The 18,602-nt window shown below is 53.1% G+C and overlaps 1 protein-coding gene and 1 long non-coding RNA gene across 2 annotated transcripts in view; both read right to left on the bottom strand.

Annotated features, from left to right (window-relative positions):
• The window catches only part of UBAC1 (UBA domain containing 1), a 29,983-nt gene extending 14,617 nt beyond the window's left edge, over nucleotides 1-15,366 (bottom strand). Inside the window, exons 1-4 of the mRNA XM_033238582.1 lie at nucleotides 14,724-15,366; nucleotides 9,410-9,530; nucleotides 7,135-7,208; nucleotides 772-879 (exon numbers count right to left, since the gene is read on the bottom strand). Coding sequence (XP_033094473.1) covers nucleotides 772-879; nucleotides 7,135-7,208; nucleotides 9,410-9,530; nucleotides 14,724-14,861 — 441 coding nt within the window. The 5' untranslated portion in view covers nucleotides 14,862-15,366. The remainder of the gene's footprint in view (nucleotides 1-771; nucleotides 880-7,134; nucleotides 7,209-9,409; nucleotides 9,531-14,723) is intronic.
• LOC117099171 lies at nucleotides 11,524-14,705 on the bottom strand. Its single transcript, XR_004443724.1, has 2 exons — nucleotides 13,543-14,705; nucleotides 11,524-11,720 (listed from the first exon to the last, which is right to left on the bottom strand). It is a non-coding gene; the product is annotated as an uncharacterized LOC117099171 (long non-coding RNA).
• Nucleotides 15,367-18,602: the final 3,236 nt, after the last annotated feature.

The raw sequence follows: 18,602 nt of genomic DNA, 5'->3' as shown, positions 1-18,602 counted from the left end.
TAGCTGGAACTACAGGCGCCCGCCACCACACCCGGCTAGTTTTTTGTATTTTTTAGTAGAGACGGGGTTTCACGGTGTTAGCCAGGATGGTCTCGATCTCCTGACCTCGTGATCCACCCGTCTCGGCCTCCCAAAGTGCTGGGATTACAGGCTTGAGCCACCGCGCCTGGCCACTTTTCTTTTTTAACTGAGAACGTTCTGATCCAAAACAACTCACGGGTTCAGATTTTTTTTTTTTTCCTTGAGACAGAGTTTCGCTCTTGCTACCCAGGTTGGAGTACAATGATGCGATCTCAGCTCACTGCAACTTCTGCCTCCCGGGTTTAAGCGATTTTCCTGTCTCAGCCTCCTGAATAGCTGGGATTACAGGTGCCCACCACTATGCCTGGCTAATTTTTGGTATTTTTAGCAGAGACAGGGTTTCACCATGTTGGCCAGGCTGGTCTCGAACTTCTGACCTCAGGTGATCCACCCGCTTTGGGTTCAGAATTCTATCTAAACATGTTTGCCAAACTCAGGGCCGGACTGACGTTTTCCCAGGGTATCTATCTTTCCAGTCCTGCCTTCAGATGGCTTTCCAACTCTCACTTGGAAATAATTTTTGATTTACAGAAAAAAAGCAAAATAGTGCAGTCCTATAGACCCCCTCACTGACTTCCCCAAATACTCCTAGAGAATCTCCTCTTGCTGCCCCGCCCTGCGGGAACCCCCCACTGCAATCCCCCACACGGGGACCCCACGCGCCCGCCGCCGCTCTGGGCCGACACTTACATCTCTCATGTTGGTCTGGACCGCAGCCCGGTCCATGTTGTAGGAGGGCAGGTTGGCGGTGGCCCGGAGTATGGCCTCTTTATCTGGTGCTTTCTGATCTTGTTTTTTCTACACAGAAAAGTCATCAGAAAGTCAGACATGATGTAACAGCACCAAAAAGCAAGATGATAAAAACTGAATCAGCAGAGCTCTGCCCAGGAAAGACTCCGTCTCCTTTAGGAGCCAGAGGTGTAAACTCCTTGATGAGCTGGGGGAGCCTGGAGAGTTCTGGGCAAGGCCCAGGGACAGCAGACGTGTCCTCAGCGTCTGCTCTGCCGTAAATGAGAGTGAAGCGGTAGGTGAGGGGCAGAGCAGGAGCAAGGGTCACAGAACCACAACCACACAGGGGCTGTGGCAGGGCTGGGGCAAGGGAGGCAACTCCAGAAGAACCACCCAGGCTGCAGCTGAGCCCTGAGGCCAAAATCACGAACTCATCTCTGCTTCTTCTGGAAGCTCCTGACGGGCAGTTACGACAGTAGAAACTCACGAGAACACAAGTGATGGGAGAGGAACAGAACCAGAAGAGTGACAGCACATCCTCAGAAGACGGCAAAGGATGAGGATGGAAGGATCAGCGGAGCTACGAAGGCTCAGGCCAAGAGCAGAGCATGGACGCAAGACCCTTCCAGCCTCCTAGAACTGCATCAGTGGCAGGGGACGGCGAGTGAGCCTCAGGAGCTAGGACTCCATCCTCCCCCGCCCTGCCCTGCGCTCCCCTGCCATCCAGTCCTGCCGGCAACTCCCAGAGAGCTGGGCTTGAGACCCCGGGCCAGAAGCCCTCGGCTCATGAGAGGGAAAGCGGCACCCCCAGCACCCTCGACAGGGAGACCCAGCAGCAGGGGGGCGGGGCAGACACAGCCATGAGGTGGGAAGGGGCAAAATGGCAGGGTCTGCACCCAAAGGGCAGTGCCCCAGGCAGCCACTCAGTCCCAAAGCACTGCTAACAAGATCCAGGGCCTCTGGAAGGTGACATTCAGCCACAGACAGCCGGCCAAACGTTTGAGGAAAGCTTCCAGCACAAAAGACAAAAACCCAAATAAAAACAGGAACAGGCTGGGTGCAGCGGTGCACGCCTATAGTCCCAGCACTTTGGGAGGCCGAGGAAGGTGGATTACTTGAGGTCAGGAGTTCGAGACCAGCATGGCCAACATGGTGAAACCCCATGTCTAATAAAAATACAAAAATAAGCCGGGTGTGCTGGTGCACGCCTGTAATCCCAGCTACCCGGGAGGCTGAGGCAGGAGAATGGCTTGAACCTGGGAGGTGAGCTGAGATCACAACACTGCGCTCAAGCCTGGGTGAGTGACAGCGAGACTCTGAAAACAAAAGAAAAGGAATAACAGAAAGCAGCACAAAGTGAGGAGCCAGCAGGGAAGAGGACAGTGTTTATGAGCCAGGACGCACAGCCCGCAGAGGAACACACCAGAACGCTAGAAGACAACTGAGGAGGAGAACCAGCTTAGGAATTTAAACACGTTACAGCCAGATCAAAAAGGCTACAGAATGCTTCTTTAGAAGATAAAGCAAGGGATCCCTCAGAAAACAGGCCTACTGGCCAACTCATAAGGGTTACAGAAAGAGAGAAGAAAACAAGATCAAAAAACCAACTCAGGACATTTTCCAGGACTACATTTCCCAGAACTCAAACCTCTGAATTTCCAGAGTCAATGTGCCAGGCCCAGCGAAGAGAAAAAGACCTGCAGCAGAGACACCGTGGAACATCCCAGAACGCTAAAGCACACCAGATGGCAGAAGGTTCTAGAAGGAGCAGAGGAAGGGGAGGCCTCGGCTGGTGCAGGGAGGAGTGGCTCAGAGCTGCCTCGTGCACTGCACACGGCGGTGCCCCCTCCACAGCTCCTGCGCTGGAATGCGAGGCCTCAAGACGGTTTCCCCTCCCGGGCACTAGAGGAAGTCAGGCTCCACCAGACCAAGGGACAGGTCGAGAAGAACAAGACACCTGGTCCTGCGGCAGGCAGAACTCAAGGACGGCGGCACGCTCCCCGTGCCTGGCAGAGCATGGCTGCCAGTGCGTGGCTGCAGAGCATGAGCAGGAGGACACATTCCACTCTGGGTCAGGTCACATCACGCGGCACAGCCGACTCTGGGGAAAGAGCATGATCCTTGGTGGGCCTCACCTAATCAGGCAGGTCCTTAAAAGTGACGGGTCTCTTTCTGGAAAGAGAGATTCGACACTTCAGAAATCCCGCTGCTGGCTCTGGAGGAGGAGGAGGCTGTGTAGGTAGGAATGCGGGCCACGCCCAGGCCCTGGGAGCAGCCCCCAGCTGGCAACCAGCAAGAAAACGGGTCAGAACTGGACTCTGCCAACCGCCGGAAGACCTCGGAATCAGAATCTTCCCCAGCCTCGGAAAGGCCGGCAGCTCTTCAGCACCCTGAACACAGCCCTTCCGCACTCTCATTTCAGCTCGAGACCCTGAGCACAGAAACCAGCTGAACTCACCCAGCCAGACTCCTGCCCTACAGAACCGCAAGCTACAAGCCGAGTAGCGTTTGAAGCGGCTACGTGCGTGGCGATTTGTTGGGCGGCAACGGAAAACTCGCATAGACTTAGCAAACTCTACCATAGGAGAGAGGCAGGAAAGCCAGGCTGTGCAGCAGGCCTGGAAGACAGTGACTCAGACACATGCACAGGCCAGAGGGATCTGGAGGGACAGCCCTAAGAGAAAGGGAACGCCCCAGCGACCTAACATCTGTGACCACGTTTCCAGAAGCTTTATCAGCTCTGTGGAAGAGCATGAAAAAATCAGCGATAAGCCTATAAGAAACTCAACAAGCAAACGAAAGGAAGAGGCAAGTATTAATTCCAGGAAAAACAAAGTTGTGTGAGAAGGATGGATAATCTTAATCTATTTTGCTCACAGTTGAAAACTACACTTCAATTATAATAGTAATGAAAACCCTGAGATCTTCAAGCAGCATTATGATCTAACCCTCAAGGGAGGAGAGAGGGCGGCACTACAGCTTCTCCATTAAGAAGTCAATAGAGACTAAAGTTGGTCATTCAAGGAATAATAATATCCACATATTATTTAGAAATCAGGAAGAGAATTGTTAAAGATAACAAGAGTTGGCCGGGCGCGGTGGCTCACACCTGTAATCTCAGCACGTTGGGAGGCCGAGGCGGGTGGATCATGAGGTCAGGAGATCGAGACCATCCTGGAGAACACAGTGAAACACCGTCTCTACTAAAAACACAAAAAAATTAGCCCGGCATGATGGCGGGCACCTGTAGTCCCAGCTTCTTGGGAGGCTGAGGCAAGAGAATCACTTGAATCTGGGAGGTAGAGGTTGCAGTGAGCGGAGATCGCACCACTGCACTCCAGCCTGAGAGACAGAGCGAGACTCTGTCTCAAAAAAAAAAAAAAAAAAAAAACAAGAGTTATGAGTGGTTGGGCCAGGCGTGGTGGCTTACGTCTGTAATCCCAACACTTTGGGAGGCCAAGGTGGAACAGACCACCTGAGCCCAGGAGTTCAAGTCCAGCCTGTGTAACATGGCGAGACCCCATGTCTAAAAAAAAAATACAAAAATTAGTAAAGTGTGGTGGCACACACCTATAGTCCCAGTTGCTTTACTCCTGGGGCTGAGGGAGAAGGATCACTTAAGCTCAGGAGGCAGAGGTTGCAGTGAGGCAAGATCATACCACACACTCCAGCCTGATGTGCACTGCCTGGCTTGTGCCAACACGCCCAGCTAATTTTTTATGTTTTTTGTAGAGACAGGGTTTCATCATGCTGCCCGAGCTGGTCTCAAATTCCTGGGCTCAAGTGATCCTCCCACCTCAGCCTCCCAAAGTGCTGCGACTACAGGCGTGGGCCACTGCACCCAGCCAAGACTACTAATTTTTATTAAAAGATTTGTAGTATTATTTGACCTTTTAAAAACATACGTCACTTTGACTTAAAAATTAATTCATAAATACAAAAATTAGCTGGGTATGGTGGCACACACCTGTGGTCCCAGCTACTCAGGAGGCTGAGGCAGGAGGACTGCTTAAGCCCAGGTCAAGGTTGCAGTGAGTTATGATTGTACCACTGCACTGTGGCCTAGGCAACAGAGTGAGATCCTGTCTCTGAAACAAAAACAAAAACTAAATTAATTTAGGCCAGGCGTGATGACTCATGCCTGTAATCCTAGCACTTTGGGAGGCCGAGGCAGGTGGATCACCTGAGATCAGGAGTTCGAGACTAGCCTGGCCAACATGGTGAAACCCCGTTTCTTGTAAAAATACAAAAATACAAAAAAAATTAGCCGGGCGTGGTGGCACGCATCTGTAATTCCAGCTACTCAGGAGGCTGAGGCAGGAGAATCATTTGAACCTGGAGGACGGAGGTTGCAGTGAGCTGAGATGGCGCCACTGCACTTTAGCTTGGGTAACAAAAGCGAAACTCCGTCTCAAAAATAATAATAATAATAAAATCTTACAACGTTTCCAGTTTGCAAATATTTAAAGAGAAAAGGTAAGTTCCTCAAGTTAGCTCCAAGCTACCCATCCAAGGGGCTGTGGGGCAATGGCTATACGGTCAGACCCATCTGTTTATATTAGTTACGGGCCTGGAAGTCTGAACACCAACAGTCAAACTGTAATCTGAGAACTGTGAATGCTGCCTGCAGCAGTTCCCAGAAACAGGCCTGACTGAGGGACAGGCGGAGGCAGGCCCAGATCTGTCCACTACAGATGGGTGGGGCAGCAGTCTGTGTGTCACTCACGCGTGGCTAGGTGTGGCTGAAGATAAGGAGGGGACCCAAGCCCAGGGCGCTCTTCCTGGGGACCCATGGTCCCAGAGAAACCCAAAAATAGCTTCTGCACTCCCAGGCACGGGCCTAGCCCAAAAGAGTTTGGCCCACTGCTTCTCTGCGGTGAACACTCTCCTTAGCCTCTCAAAGCATGAGTAAGAAACTCTACCCTTGAGATGAGTAATGCAAAGACAGCAGGGGAAAGTGGCTGCCCTTCTCGCCAGCAGGCTCCACGCTCGGCACAGGCTCGGGCCCTGCTGTGGGGTAGGACATGCCACTTGCAGAACACATCTTCCTCTGCTCAGTGAGCTTTCCAAAGTGTGAGCTTCTGGGGTAGCCAGCAAACACCACACTGCACGGTTCTCCTAAGGTACACGCGTGAGTGGACGGCGCAGACCATGAGTCAATAACGTGTGTGTGAATGTACACACCAAGGACATCCAGTTCTGTTTTGCAAGAAACAGACAAGACAGGCAGAACTCAGCCCCTCTCAGCATGAAGAGTGTAGGCTGAATATCCCCCCCACCTGAAATGCCTGGGACCAGAACTGGTTCGGATTTTGGGTTTTTTCAGATTTGGGAATATTTGCATTCCAAATAATAAACTCAAAAAGCACCAACGAGCACTTCCATTAAGTGTCATTTCGGCATTCAAAAAGTTTCAGACTCCGGTGCATGTGGATTTTTGGATGGGGATGCTGAGCCTGTGCGGTGTGAGGCGGAGCTTGTCGCGAGTGCTCCCTCGCCAGCCACTCTCTGCGTGCGCAGCCCTTATTCCGTGTGGTGGTTGGTTACCAACTTTCCTCTGTTTTTCTGCTTCAGAAGAGGAGGGAATGGGAGCACACACAGGTGAAGGCGGACAGCAGCACGGGAGTGAACTGTCACGCAGGATGTGCCCCTACTCTCCTGTCTGTCTCAAAAAACTCAGAGGCAGGTTTTCTGGGCTGGTCTCGTGAGCAGGGACCAGACTGACATGGATTAAACAAGCTCTGCCAGGAGAGAGAACCCCTTATAACCACATCTACTGTAAATGGCAAATGTGTGGGTTGGTGAACAACTAGTATAGAGAACTTCTTTATAATTCTTTTTAAAATTTTATTTATTTATTTATTTAATTTTGAGATGGAGTCTCACTCTGTCACCAGGCTGGAGTGCAGTGGCATGATCTCGGCTCACTGCAACCTCTACCTCCCGAGTAGCTGGGACTACAAGTGCCCACCACCATGCCCAGCTAATTTTTAGTATTTTTTTTTTTAGTAGAGACGGGGTTTCATGGTGTTAGCCAGGATGGTCTTGATCTCCTGACCTTGTGATCCACCCACCTCGGCCTCCCAAAGTGCTGGGATTACAGGCGTGAGCCGTGGCACCCGGCCATTTTTTTGTATCTTGTTTAGTAGAGACAGGGTTTCACCATGTTAGCCAGGATGGTCTCAATTTCCTGACCTGGTGATCTGCCCACCTCGGCCCCCTAAAGTGCTGGGATTACAGGTGTGAGCCACCGCACCTGGCCTATAATTCTTAAATGTAAACTTCTACCAATCAAGGTCCCCAATTGCAAACTTTGAAATTTACCTTTTCTTCTGCTGAAACCTCAGCCATCTTGGGAAGTGGTGATGGAGCACGCTTTGTTATCAATAATAGGACGTCTAGAAAAAACAACATGTATATCCATCACACTGGTTATCGGTTCATATCCACAGAACGGCATAAAGGGTGCTGGGGCCGGGCGCGGTGGCTCAAGCCTGTAATCCCAGCACTTTGGGAGGCCGAGACGGGTGGATTGCGAGGTCAGGAGATCGAGACCAACCTAGCTAACACGGCGAAACCCCGTCTCTACTAAAAAATACAAAAAAAAACTAGCCGGGCGAGTTGGCGGGCGCCTGTAGTCCCAGCTACTCGGGAGGCTGAGGCAGGAGAATGGCGTAAACCCGGGAGGCGGAGCTTGCAGTGAGCTGAGATCCGGCCGCTGCACTCCAGCCTGGGCTACAGAGCGAGACTCCGTCTCAAAAAAAAAAAAAAAAAAAAAAAAAAAAAAAAAAGGGTGCTGGATGCCCTGAGAACAGAACAGCAGGGGTTCGGCCAGGCACGGTGGCTCCCATCTGTAATCCTAGCACTTTGGGAGGCCGAGGTGGGCAAATCACCTAAGGTCAGGCGTTCAAGACCAGCCTGGCCAACACAGTGAAACCCCGTCTCTACTAAAAATACAAAAATTAGGCGGGCGTGGTGGCACACACCTGAAATCCCAGCTACTCAGGAGGCTGAGGCAGGAAAATCACTTGAACCCGGGAGGCAGAGGTTGCAGTGAGCTGAGCACCACTGCACTCCAGCCTGGGCGACAGAGCAAGACTTCATCTTAAAAAAAAAAAAAAAGAAGAAGAAGAAGAGCAGGGCTTCAGCTGGGTGCAGTGGCTCACTCCTATAATCCCAGCACTCTGACAGGACGAGGCAGGCGGATCACTTGAGCCCAGGAGTCCAAGACCAGACTGGACAACATGGCAAGACCCCATCTTTACAAAAACACAAAAAATAGCTGCACATGGTGGCACATGCCCACAGTCCCAGCTACTTGGGAGACTGAGGTGAGAGGATTGCTTGAGCCCAGGAGGTCACGGCAGCAGTGGGTCTGACTGTGCCTCTGCACTCCAGCCTGGGTGACTGAGCAACACCATGTCTCCAAACAGCAGGGATTCCTTTGGTCTCCCCAAACCAAGGATCTACACCAGCCTTTCCTCCCTTTTTCATGACGTCTGTATGGCTCTAGCTGAGGTACAAGCTCCCAGGCCTGGCACAAAGACCCAGGTGACCCGTGGCCCAGGAGGTGCACAGAGCATGGCCCCAATAATTGTGCAACGAATTGCTGACAATCCTGCATAGGGCCCTCATTTTAACTGGCTCAGTTTTGAAAAAGTCTGTGAGGCTGGCGAGTTTACTCTTAACCCTCAGAGGTCAAAAGCTGAGATGTGGCTCATCCTCAGCCCACGACGGTGGCCATCCCCCCACTGGCTTGGAGCTGGATGGTCATCTCAGTGGATATCTGTTAGCAAAACTTCCAGGATTTTCAAAACAGCTTACTTCAAGGAATTTCATAATTAAAGGCATTATTTGAATGACATAACCAAAACTGATGTTAGCTCTTCAAGTGCCTCCAGACACAAAACCATAAGCAATTAAATGGATGTGTGTGTCTAACACTGCACTGGGATGCTGACAACAATCACCACAACGAAGGTGAAACCTGCAGAACCCCTGGAGTCTCTCGCTTTGCTCCGAAACAGAACTAAAAGCAAAATTCATGTTTGGCGTCTCAAATGTCTGCTGCTTGTTCCATTTCAATTTCTGCTGTTTTTCACAGATATTCTATAACGGAACTCTTTTTTTTTTTTTTTTTTTTGAGACGGAGTCTGGCTCTGTTACCCGGGCTGGAGTGCAGTGGCCGGATCTCAGCTCACTGCAAGCTCCGCCTCCTGGGTTCCCGCCATTCTCTTGCCTCAGCCTCCGGAGTAGCTGGGACTACAGGCGCCCGCCACCTCGCCCGGCTAGTTTTTTGTATTTTTTTAGTAGAGACGGGGTTTCACCGTGTTAGCCAGGATGGTTTCGATCTCCTGACCTCGTGATCCGCCCGTCTCGGCCTCCCAAAGTGCTGGGATTACAGGCTTGAGCCACCGCGCCCGGCCAACGGAACTCTTTTTAATAAAGGAAAAACAGAATGCTTCTAGTCGATCTCATTTTCGTGCTCGTGTCCAGCTCAAAACACTGACTCCTGTGGGTGGACCGCCCCCTCCTGGCTCCGGCGCCCCCAGCAGCGCACGATGCCTGATGCCAACTCGCCCGCCCACAGCAGCCTTACCTTGGTCCTGGATGTTCTCTTCCAGGATGGTCCTGGCATCACTCAGCACCCTCTCTGAGGCAGCGTGGATTAATTTATGATGGGTTATACTTTTGGGATCTTCTAAGCTCCCATGAACACACTGGGGAAAAATAGATATTTCAAGGTAGAAAATAAGTAAATCGTAATTCTAATAACATAGGACCTGGTATCCCAAGCCACACCTGGAATTTACTGGGTTTCCTTAGGAGCTAAGAAATTACACCATGGATGAAATTCAACAATTCCCACTAATAGTAGACGGCAAATGAAGCATCACAGAGCCAGACCCCCAGGGCCAGTGAGCTCATCCCCAGCCCACAGAGTACTCCTGAAGCAAGCTCCCGGCTCTGACATACCACACACCCTACTGACCATTCACAGCCACCAGAATTGCTTCTTTGGTCTAGAAAGATCTGGAAAATAATTTTAAATGAAAAGAGCAGATCCATCGTTTTCTGATGGCCTAAAGATCTACGTACGTTTTGGGCAGTTGTTTTTCTTTCTTCCACAGATGCAAGAAAGGGGCCCAAGAGGCTGCCCAGAAAGAAGCCTGGCTCACAGAGAGCCCGAGATTAGGATAAGAGGAGCACTTGGCATGACTGCTCTTGGCTTGACCGAGCTCACTAAGCAACAGCCATGCTGCACCCTGAGACTGGGATAAGAGGGGCACTTAGCATGACTGCTCTCGGCTTGGCCCAGCTCACGAAGCAGCAGCCATGCTGCACCCCTGGGCGGCTCGAAGGGGGACCGATGGGCACACCGTCACCAGGGCCCTGGAAACCCTGCAACACCCACGCAGGAAACAGGAGGCCACACATGGGCAGCAGTGAGGAGATCCCCTCACACACACCACAGCCACCTCTGACCAGTGCTCAGGGGCACCTGGGAAGCCATCTTGACAGCTACTGACTGCAAACTCCAGGAGGAAGTTGGAGCAGACGCTATGACCCCTTCCAACCTGCCATCACGAAGACCTCACAGCCAACGGCTGGCAGGGGTAGATCCTGCTCCTCAATTCAGCCAGCATCCTCTCGGCAAAACAGCGCACAGCTGTCCCTGACTCATGCACATGGCACTGGCTTGCGGGAGTTCTGCTTTCCTCTGGACACGGGGGCTGTGCGTGTCGGCTCACCATTTTGTGAAGAACGGCAAACACCAATGGTGCCACGTGATGAAGACCGAGGTCGGCACATGTGCCTGCGTGTTCGTGCCCAAGTCGGTCCAGAGCTCCACGACTCCACCCTATTATCTATCTGTCTCAGCACCATATGGCCCGACACATCACACCACACCACAGCACACCAAACAGTGCCCACCTAAATACCCACCGTTGCCACAGCCTGGCCTGAAAACCCTTCAGAACTCAGAGCTTGGGCGGCGAGAAGGCTGACTATTTTCTTGCTCTTACACATCCCCTGAGGTTAGATGGTAGAATTACCTGAAGATCAGAAAAGGATGAAACCCTCGAGGGGCACTTTCTAAACCTGGTAGCGGGCTCAGCCCCTGGGTCAGGAGCATGGCCCAGCCTGGAGCCGGGCCGGGGCACCACCCCAGGACAGGCCGTCCTGGGACATCTCAGGTGGCCGGGCAGAGGCCCCGCTGGCAGCTCACTTTGTACCTCCCTTTGCTGCCACAGAGGCTCTGAAACACCCAGCACACACAACTGCTTGCTGGGAAAGAAAATCTAAGCACACACTTCACCTCTCAACACTGGCATCTGAAGAGTAACTGGAATTTTCTGTTACTCTCAAGACTGAAAACAGCTTTGAAAAAGGGGCTGTCACTCCTTCACACAAAACTGGCCAGGCTGAGGGGATGTGAGGGGAGACACGGCTACTGGGAAGACACACTCCTGCCATTTACGACAGGGCAGAGAGCCCCTCAAGGGCCTCTGGATTTGACAATGGCTCTGCTCCCTGAAATACTGGGGGTGCTTCTTCATGATCCTAAAGTTTGCAGGCTAGTTCATTTGTCAAGTTCAGAATATACAGACTACAAAATGCAATTTTCCAAAATAATTCTCATACCGATTCCCAAAAAATCTGTAGTCCACATGCCACCAGCACACCAGGAACAACATGGAAGCACTAGGATGACCATGTCACTCTGCTTCTTTGTCCTCAGCAGAAGCTGGGGTATGGCAGCAAAAAGGCCCCAACCAAGGCCGCTGGGGGAGGGAGGCCCTCACACCCCCACCCCTCTACATCCTGCTCCTCCCCAGAAGAGCAGTGACTCGGTTTCTGCTTGTTCCTGACGCAATCCGTCATCTGAGGACCCATCTTCATGCGATCTAGGAAACGGAAAATTTAACAGCTCTACTAGTAGGTACTGTGTTCTATTTTGGCAATTTCATAAACTCTTTTTTTTTTTTAAAGACAGGGTCTCATTCTGTCACCCAGGCTGGAGTGCAGTGGCACAATCTGCATTCATTGCAACCTCCACTTCCCAGGTTCAAGTGATTCTTGTGCCTCAGCCTCCTGAGTAGGTGGGATTACAGGAGTCCGCTACTATGCCAGACTTTTTTTACATTTTCAGCAGAGAAGGGGTATCACCATGTTGGCCAGGCTGGAATTTCATGAATGTTTACGACACACACCAAAAACTCTACTGCACCACAGGTATGATTTTCCTAAACTCATGAACCACCTGTTGCACAAGACGGGTTCCTCTGCCCGCTTCTCCATTCCAGGGCCGTGGAAGCTAGAGACCACCACGGTGATCCCAATTTGCACAAAACAGAAAAGGGAAAGACAACAGCAAGAGTTGTAATCATAAGACCCCTCGATTCAGCAATGCACACCCAGGAGCACAGCGGGGAGAAGGCGACATCATGCCCCTCCAGGTAGAGGGGAAAGAGGAAGGATAAAATCGTGCCAGTGTCAGCACGCACTAGGGACCTGGCGAGGAGGAACAAAGCTAAAACACACCAGACCTCACTGCCTACAGCAGGATGACATCCAGGGACTGGCTTCCAGAGAGACATTCAAATACATAACTTGAGGGTTCTCTTTTCTGACTAATGTATTCTAGCCCTGCCTGCAGAACCACGATGGGATGTGGTGGTGGGGAGCCTTTCTGACGCTCAGCTCTGGAGTCCTGAAATTTATGTCAGCTCTTGTGGTGTGGAAATCCCCTGCTAGTCAGATCCTCCACACCTGCGGACACCGCAGAGTGAAATACAATCTCAGTTTAAAGTAGGATAATGACAAAAAATCCCAAATGATACATCTCAACATCAGATGGAGTAATAAATACCAGGAATATCATAATTAGCATCACGTCGGAACTGGCTGCCTAACTGACCCCTGGTGCTCCTGAAATTCATGAGTGAGTATCTGTGGATCAAACAGCTCTCATTTCCTATTTCCTTTCATAAAAGAATGTCATGATGGCCATGTGCATCACGCCCTGGGTGAGTTAAACTAAATGCCGCACCAATGCAGGTGACGTCCCATGTCGGTGCAGTGTGGGGTCCACGGGATATTTTTTGTCCATTCCATTAACCCACAAGTTTGTTTTAGTGCCACACTCTGAGCCTGGCCCTGGACTTGCGGACATAAACCCAGTCCCAGGAGCTTCTGCATTGGCGCAGGGAGGATACAGCACCTCAGAGAAGTTTGTGGGATTTTTTTTGTCTGTTGTGGTTTTTTTTTTTCTTTTGAGACAGTCTTGCTCTGTCGCCAGGCTGGAGTGCAGGGGCGCGATCTCATCTCACTGCAACCTCCACCTCTCGGGTTCAAGTGATTCCCCTGCCTCAGCCTCCCGAGTAGCTGGGATTACAGGCGCGCGCCACCATGCCTGGCTAATTTTTTTGTATTTTAGTAGAGACGGGGTTTCACCAGGTTGGCCAAGATGGTCCCGATCTCCTGACCTCATGATCCGCCCGCCTCGGCCTCCCAAAGTGCTGGGATTATAGGTGTGAGCCATCCCCGCCCAGCCCGGAGAAGTTTTTTAAAACACAAGCAACTAGGCAAGCAACAACGCCTGGCTCCAACAGCCTGGATGCCCATAGAGTTACCGGCGCTGGAGCTTAGCGCTGCCCCGATGGTTTCCAGACGGCGAAATCATGCAGACTGGGCCAGAAGAAAAGCAAGAAAGCAACCAAAACATACTGGCCCTTGAACGCAGGAGGCTCAGCCCCCTCCTTGGTGTGAATCCTGAGGACAGCACCTCCCAGTTGTTCACAGCCAGTGCGTTCCAGACGGGGACTTGCCAAGCCTGCCTCTGACAGTTCCAGAACTTCACAGAACCATGCTCACAAAAGCAACTCGAAAGTACTCTATGCAAGCAGCTGCTGTTGTAAGAACTGAGGTTTATCCTTAGAGACCACACTTAGCTCAAGTCTAAGGCACTCAACCTGTCAACACAGATATGTAACTTATCACATGGAGTCGCCGCTAGAAAGCTGCAGCCTCCTTCAACCTAAATTCTGCCAAGCCCTCAGATCATGTCAAGTATAGACAGGAGGTCGGTCTGACACACAGACAGGCTTCTTAGGTGACCTTACTGAATCCTTTAGAGACTCGAGAACTAGTGCCAAAAATCAGCAACCTAAGGAACTAAATACACAGGACTATTTCAGGTGAATAAACTTTAAAAAGTGTCTCAGCCAGGAGACCCTACTCCTGGGCCTTCCCTCTTGACCAATTTTACCTCTGCAGAAAAGCAGGGGCGCGGGGCCTTGTCCCGCAACGGCACTATTTCAGGGACTCCAGCTAAGAGGCACCGTGGCCAGCCCGGCTGTGCCAGCCAGGAAAAGAGGTTCAAGCAGCCGGCTCTGCGGGAAAGGGGAAGAGGAAGGAGAAGGGGCCTCTTAATGAAGGAGCCTACGTTAATTCTCAGCTCTCAGAGATGCTGCTGAAAAAAACCTCACCCCAACAGCAAAAAGGTACAACTGCTGGCAAGTCGTCAGGCCCTGCTCCGTCGGCGACTCCACTCTCCAGGCCTCAGTTTCCCGATCTGCCCCTAACTCCCCGCGTAGCTGCAGAGTTAACTAAGAGGCTGGCGTGAAGAGGGCTCGGCCAGGCGGCTGGCACCGGGCGAGCGCTTAGCGACCGGTGTCCGCCGGGCGGCCGGCCAGGCCCGAGACGAGCGTCCAGAGGTGTGGGATCCGAAAGGGGGAGAGTCGGACAACCGGGCAGGAGGCGCTGCCTCCACCCCCGGAGAAGAGGGCCTGGGAGCTGCGGACTGGGCGGCGGACCCCAGGCCGGAGCGGTTCGGGGACTGAGGTGGGGTCCGCAGTCGGAGGCGGCCGGGGCGGGTGTTGGGGGCGGGGGAAGGGGCCCGGCCTTACGTGCTTGAGGCAGCGCTCCTTGAGCTTCTCCACTGAGGTGTCCTCGGTGGCCTCCTCCAGCCACTCGGCGCCGTCGGACGCGCAGATGTGCAGCCGCAGCACCTTGCCCGCGAAGATCTTCTCCTCCTGCACAAACATCCCGCCGCCGCCGCAGGGGCCTGCGCCCGCCGCCCGGGCCCCTGAAGGTCACCGGGCAGGCGGGCGGGGCGGGGGCGGGGCCAGGCCGCCCGCGCGCTCCTTCGCTGGGACGCCGCCGCCCCGCCCCGGCTCCCGTCGGCCCGGCCGCCGTCACTCGCCGCGGCCTCAGCGGTCGCCTCGCTCCCGCCGCTGCAGCCGCCGGGGGCGCGCTGTCGCCGCCGCACCGGAAGTGCGTCACGGGCACCCCTGACGCATGCCGGGAGATGTGGTTCTCAGACAGGTGCCTCGCTCCCGCCGCCGGGGGCGCGCTGTGGCCACCGCTGTGGTCACGGGGCGCGCCCGGAGCATGCCGGGAGCTGTAGTTCTCTGGCCGCTTCGATGCTCACCCACCTGCAAGCTCTTCCCACCCGGGGCACTCACCACGTGGGACTGTATAGGCTCTAAAGGTAAAATACACGCTGGATCCCAAAGAAGTAACGGGAAAAAAGAATGTAAGGCATCTTGATAATGTTTTCATATTGATTACATGTTGAAATAATATTTTGTATCTATTGGGTTAAGTAAAATATGTCATTAAAATTAATTTCGCCTGTTTCTTTTAACCTTTTTAAGATAGAATTTCAAACTGCGTACACGGCTGCTGTGATATTTCTTGGAGTGCAGTGGCGCGATCTCAGCTCACTGCAAGTTCCGCCTCCCGGGTTAACGCCACTCTCCTGCCTCAGCCTCCCAAGTAGCTGGGACCACAGGCGCCCGCCACCGCGCCCAGCTAATTTTTTGTATTTTTAGTAGAGACGGGGTTTCACCGAGGTCTCGATCTCCTGACCTCGTGATCCGCCCACCTCGGCCTCCCAAAGTGCTGGGATTACAGGCGCCAGCCACCACACCCGGCCTGCTGTGATATTTCTTTTGGACTGCACTGCTGTAGAACGGAGGCTCTCCAAAGAAATTGGCTTTAACAAGCCTAGGTCTCTCTGATTCACACGCAGGTCAGAGAGCCACTGTTCCCGCGAAGCCTAGGTTTGCAGGGCACCTAGAGGGGAGGGAAGCCGCCCTTGGTGCAGGTGGTGCTTGAATTCATTGTTGGTGGGGTGTGACAAAGAGTCTTTGCTTGACCAAACTTAGGCAGCCTCCTAAACCTTCTACACCATCTGTGCTCTTCCTTGTAAAATCCAGTTTTAGCGAAGAGCCTTGCTAAGTGAGTTTAGCAAGAACTCCCAGCGTCAATATCAGATCACCCGCGATGTCTGGTCAGGTTCCTCCTCCCCCAGGTGCTGTTTGATATCTCCAGCCTCTCTTCAGCAAGAACCCTGTCAGGTCGGTTTAGCCAGAACCGCCCTCATCCCTGGTGTTTTATCCTATTAATTTTCCATTCACTGACCCCACCCTGCTCCCTGGTTGTAAGTTTCCGCTTGCCCTTGCTGTATTCGGAGCTGAGCCTGATCTCTCTCCACACTGCAAGCCCCCATGGCAGTGGTCCCTGTACCTAGCTCAACGGTCCTGAATAACGTCTTTCTTACCACACTCCTAAATATTAATTTTGTAGTTCGGTTAGACCTGAAGCATTGACTGATCTGTACTCATTCATCCCATTCATTTAAAAAACCTTTACTGCGCAGAGATGAGTAAGGCAGGGTTCCCGTTCTCAGAGGTTAGCAGTCTAACCCGGGAGGCTGTCTCCACCTCTCGCCTGCAGGCTTTTACTCTCTCCACACCATTTTGCACACACGTCCTCATTTTTCTCCTGATAATTCCAACCTTGTCCAGATTCCATGTGTCTAGCTCAGCACTTACTAATTGCCTCTTACGAGTGGGAGCCTCTGCTACTCAGTGAAAATACGGTAGTGATTAAGACCAGACACCAGGATACAGTCCTGGAATGGGGCATTTTTAACACAGGAAGCAGAAGTACCGACTGTTGGAGATCCTAGTGCAAGCGGTGGTGGTATCGTGGAAGCTGGTGGAGGAGGAAGGGGAGGAACACCAAGGTGGTGAGTGGAGAGTGGGAGAAGCCAGAGGGCTTGAGGGAGCCAGGTCGGAGCATTCAGACGTTGCTGTGAGAGCCACTAAAGGTGTGACCAGGTGGCAGAATGAATGGTGGTGGCTGTGGAGGGGACAGGGAAGAGGGCAGGGTGTCCTTCCAGGGGAGCAATGTGGAGGGAGGGGAAAAGGAGAAGGGGGCTTCCAGTGGCCTGTGGGAGGGGAGGCCAGCAGGACTGGAGGGTGCAGACACAAGAGTGAAATCAAGGATGACTTGAAGACTTCCAGTGTGGGTGGCAGAGTGCAGGGCAGTGCCACCCTTTGAAGTAGGAGGCAGGAGGAGGAGGAGGAGCCATTGGCCAGGAAGTCATTGAATAGCTTTGGACACGGGGACCTGGATGTGCCGGGGGCATTCACATGGCGGTGGCCCAGAGGCAGCTGGACCTACAGGGCTGAAGTTGAGGAGAGAGGCCCAGGCTGGAGACAAACACTGGGCAGTCAGCCTGGGCCACATAGCAAGACCCTCTACAAAAAATAAGAAAATCAATTAGCTGAGCATGGTGGTGCACACCTGTGGTCCCAGCTACTCAGAAGGCTGAGATGGGAGGATCACCTGAGCCCAGGAGGTGTGGGCTGCAGTGAGCCGTGATGGCACCACTGCACTCCAGCCTGGGCAACACAGCAAGACCCTGTCTCAGAAGAAAAAAAAAAAAAACAGGCCAGTCATGAGCACATCGATGGCAGCTGGAACTAAGGGGATGCCCGCCCCCTTCACATGTAGAGGAGCCCATGAAGAAAACAGAGAAGTGTGGTACGAGGAAAGTTCCGAGAGTGTGGCTCCATGAAACACAGGGTGGAGAAGATATTGAGGAGAAAATGGGGCCCGTAAGAGAAGAACCAGAAATACCGTGTCATCTCAGGGAGTGTCTCCAGGGACCGGAAGGGGACTAGGGCCCAAGCCTGCCTGGCTGCGGATCTGGTATCTGCAGCTACGGTGATGCTGCGTAACAAAACCGCCCCAAAACTCAGCGGTTAAAACAACCAACAACCCTCGGGCACTTCTCACAGGTCCACGGTGCTGCTGACCAGGCCAGGCTGGGCCGAGCTCATGGGGCGCCCGCCGTCAGCTGGCAGGTGGGCTGGGCGGGACCCCTAGGCCCTCAGCCTCGGTCTCACGTTCCCCAGTGAGTTCCCACGGGAGTGTGTGGGGTCCACCACAGCATGTTTTTCAGCCTTTGCTAGAGCCGTGTTTGTTGATGTCCTCTGGACCAAAGTTAAAGAGGGAGGGGACAAAGTGACAGGGAAAGGATGGAGCCATGGGAAGCCACTAAAAGGCCACAGATGCACCTGTTCCACCTTCCGAGAAGGCTGGAGGAACAGAGATAGGAGGGCACCAGCTGTGGGCGGCCCAGCGGCATGTTCAGATTGGAGAGGTTGGGCGTGTTTCTGGGCTGAGAGGGCAGAGGGGTGGCTGGGGCTGGAGGAAGGAGGAGGGGTGGGTGGCTGGGGAAGGGGCTGAGGCTAGGGCCTCAGGGGCATCCCGCTGGCTTCTGACAGGAAACATCTGAACCCCCCAACTTGGCATCAATCCCTTGCCCAGTCTCCCTGCTGCCTCCTGGCCACGGGCTTTACAGCGGGGGGACAGTGCCATCACCAGGACCCTGCAAGGGTGCACAGAGGCCATGCTGGCAAAGACTCAAGACTGACGCGAGTCCTGGAGGGACCCCTGTGCCCTCCCGTGGAAGGATAGGGGGTTCGTGG

This window comes from Trachypithecus francoisi, unplaced genomic scaffold (genome assembly GCF_009764315.1).
Source record: "Trachypithecus francoisi isolate TF-2019V2 unplaced genomic scaffold, Tfra_2.0 Lachesis_group16, whole genome shotgun sequence".
Lineage (NCBI taxonomy): Eukaryota > Metazoa > Chordata > Mammalia > Primates > Cercopithecidae > Trachypithecus > Trachypithecus francoisi.
This window is presented reverse-complemented; position numbering and strand designations above follow the sequence as displayed.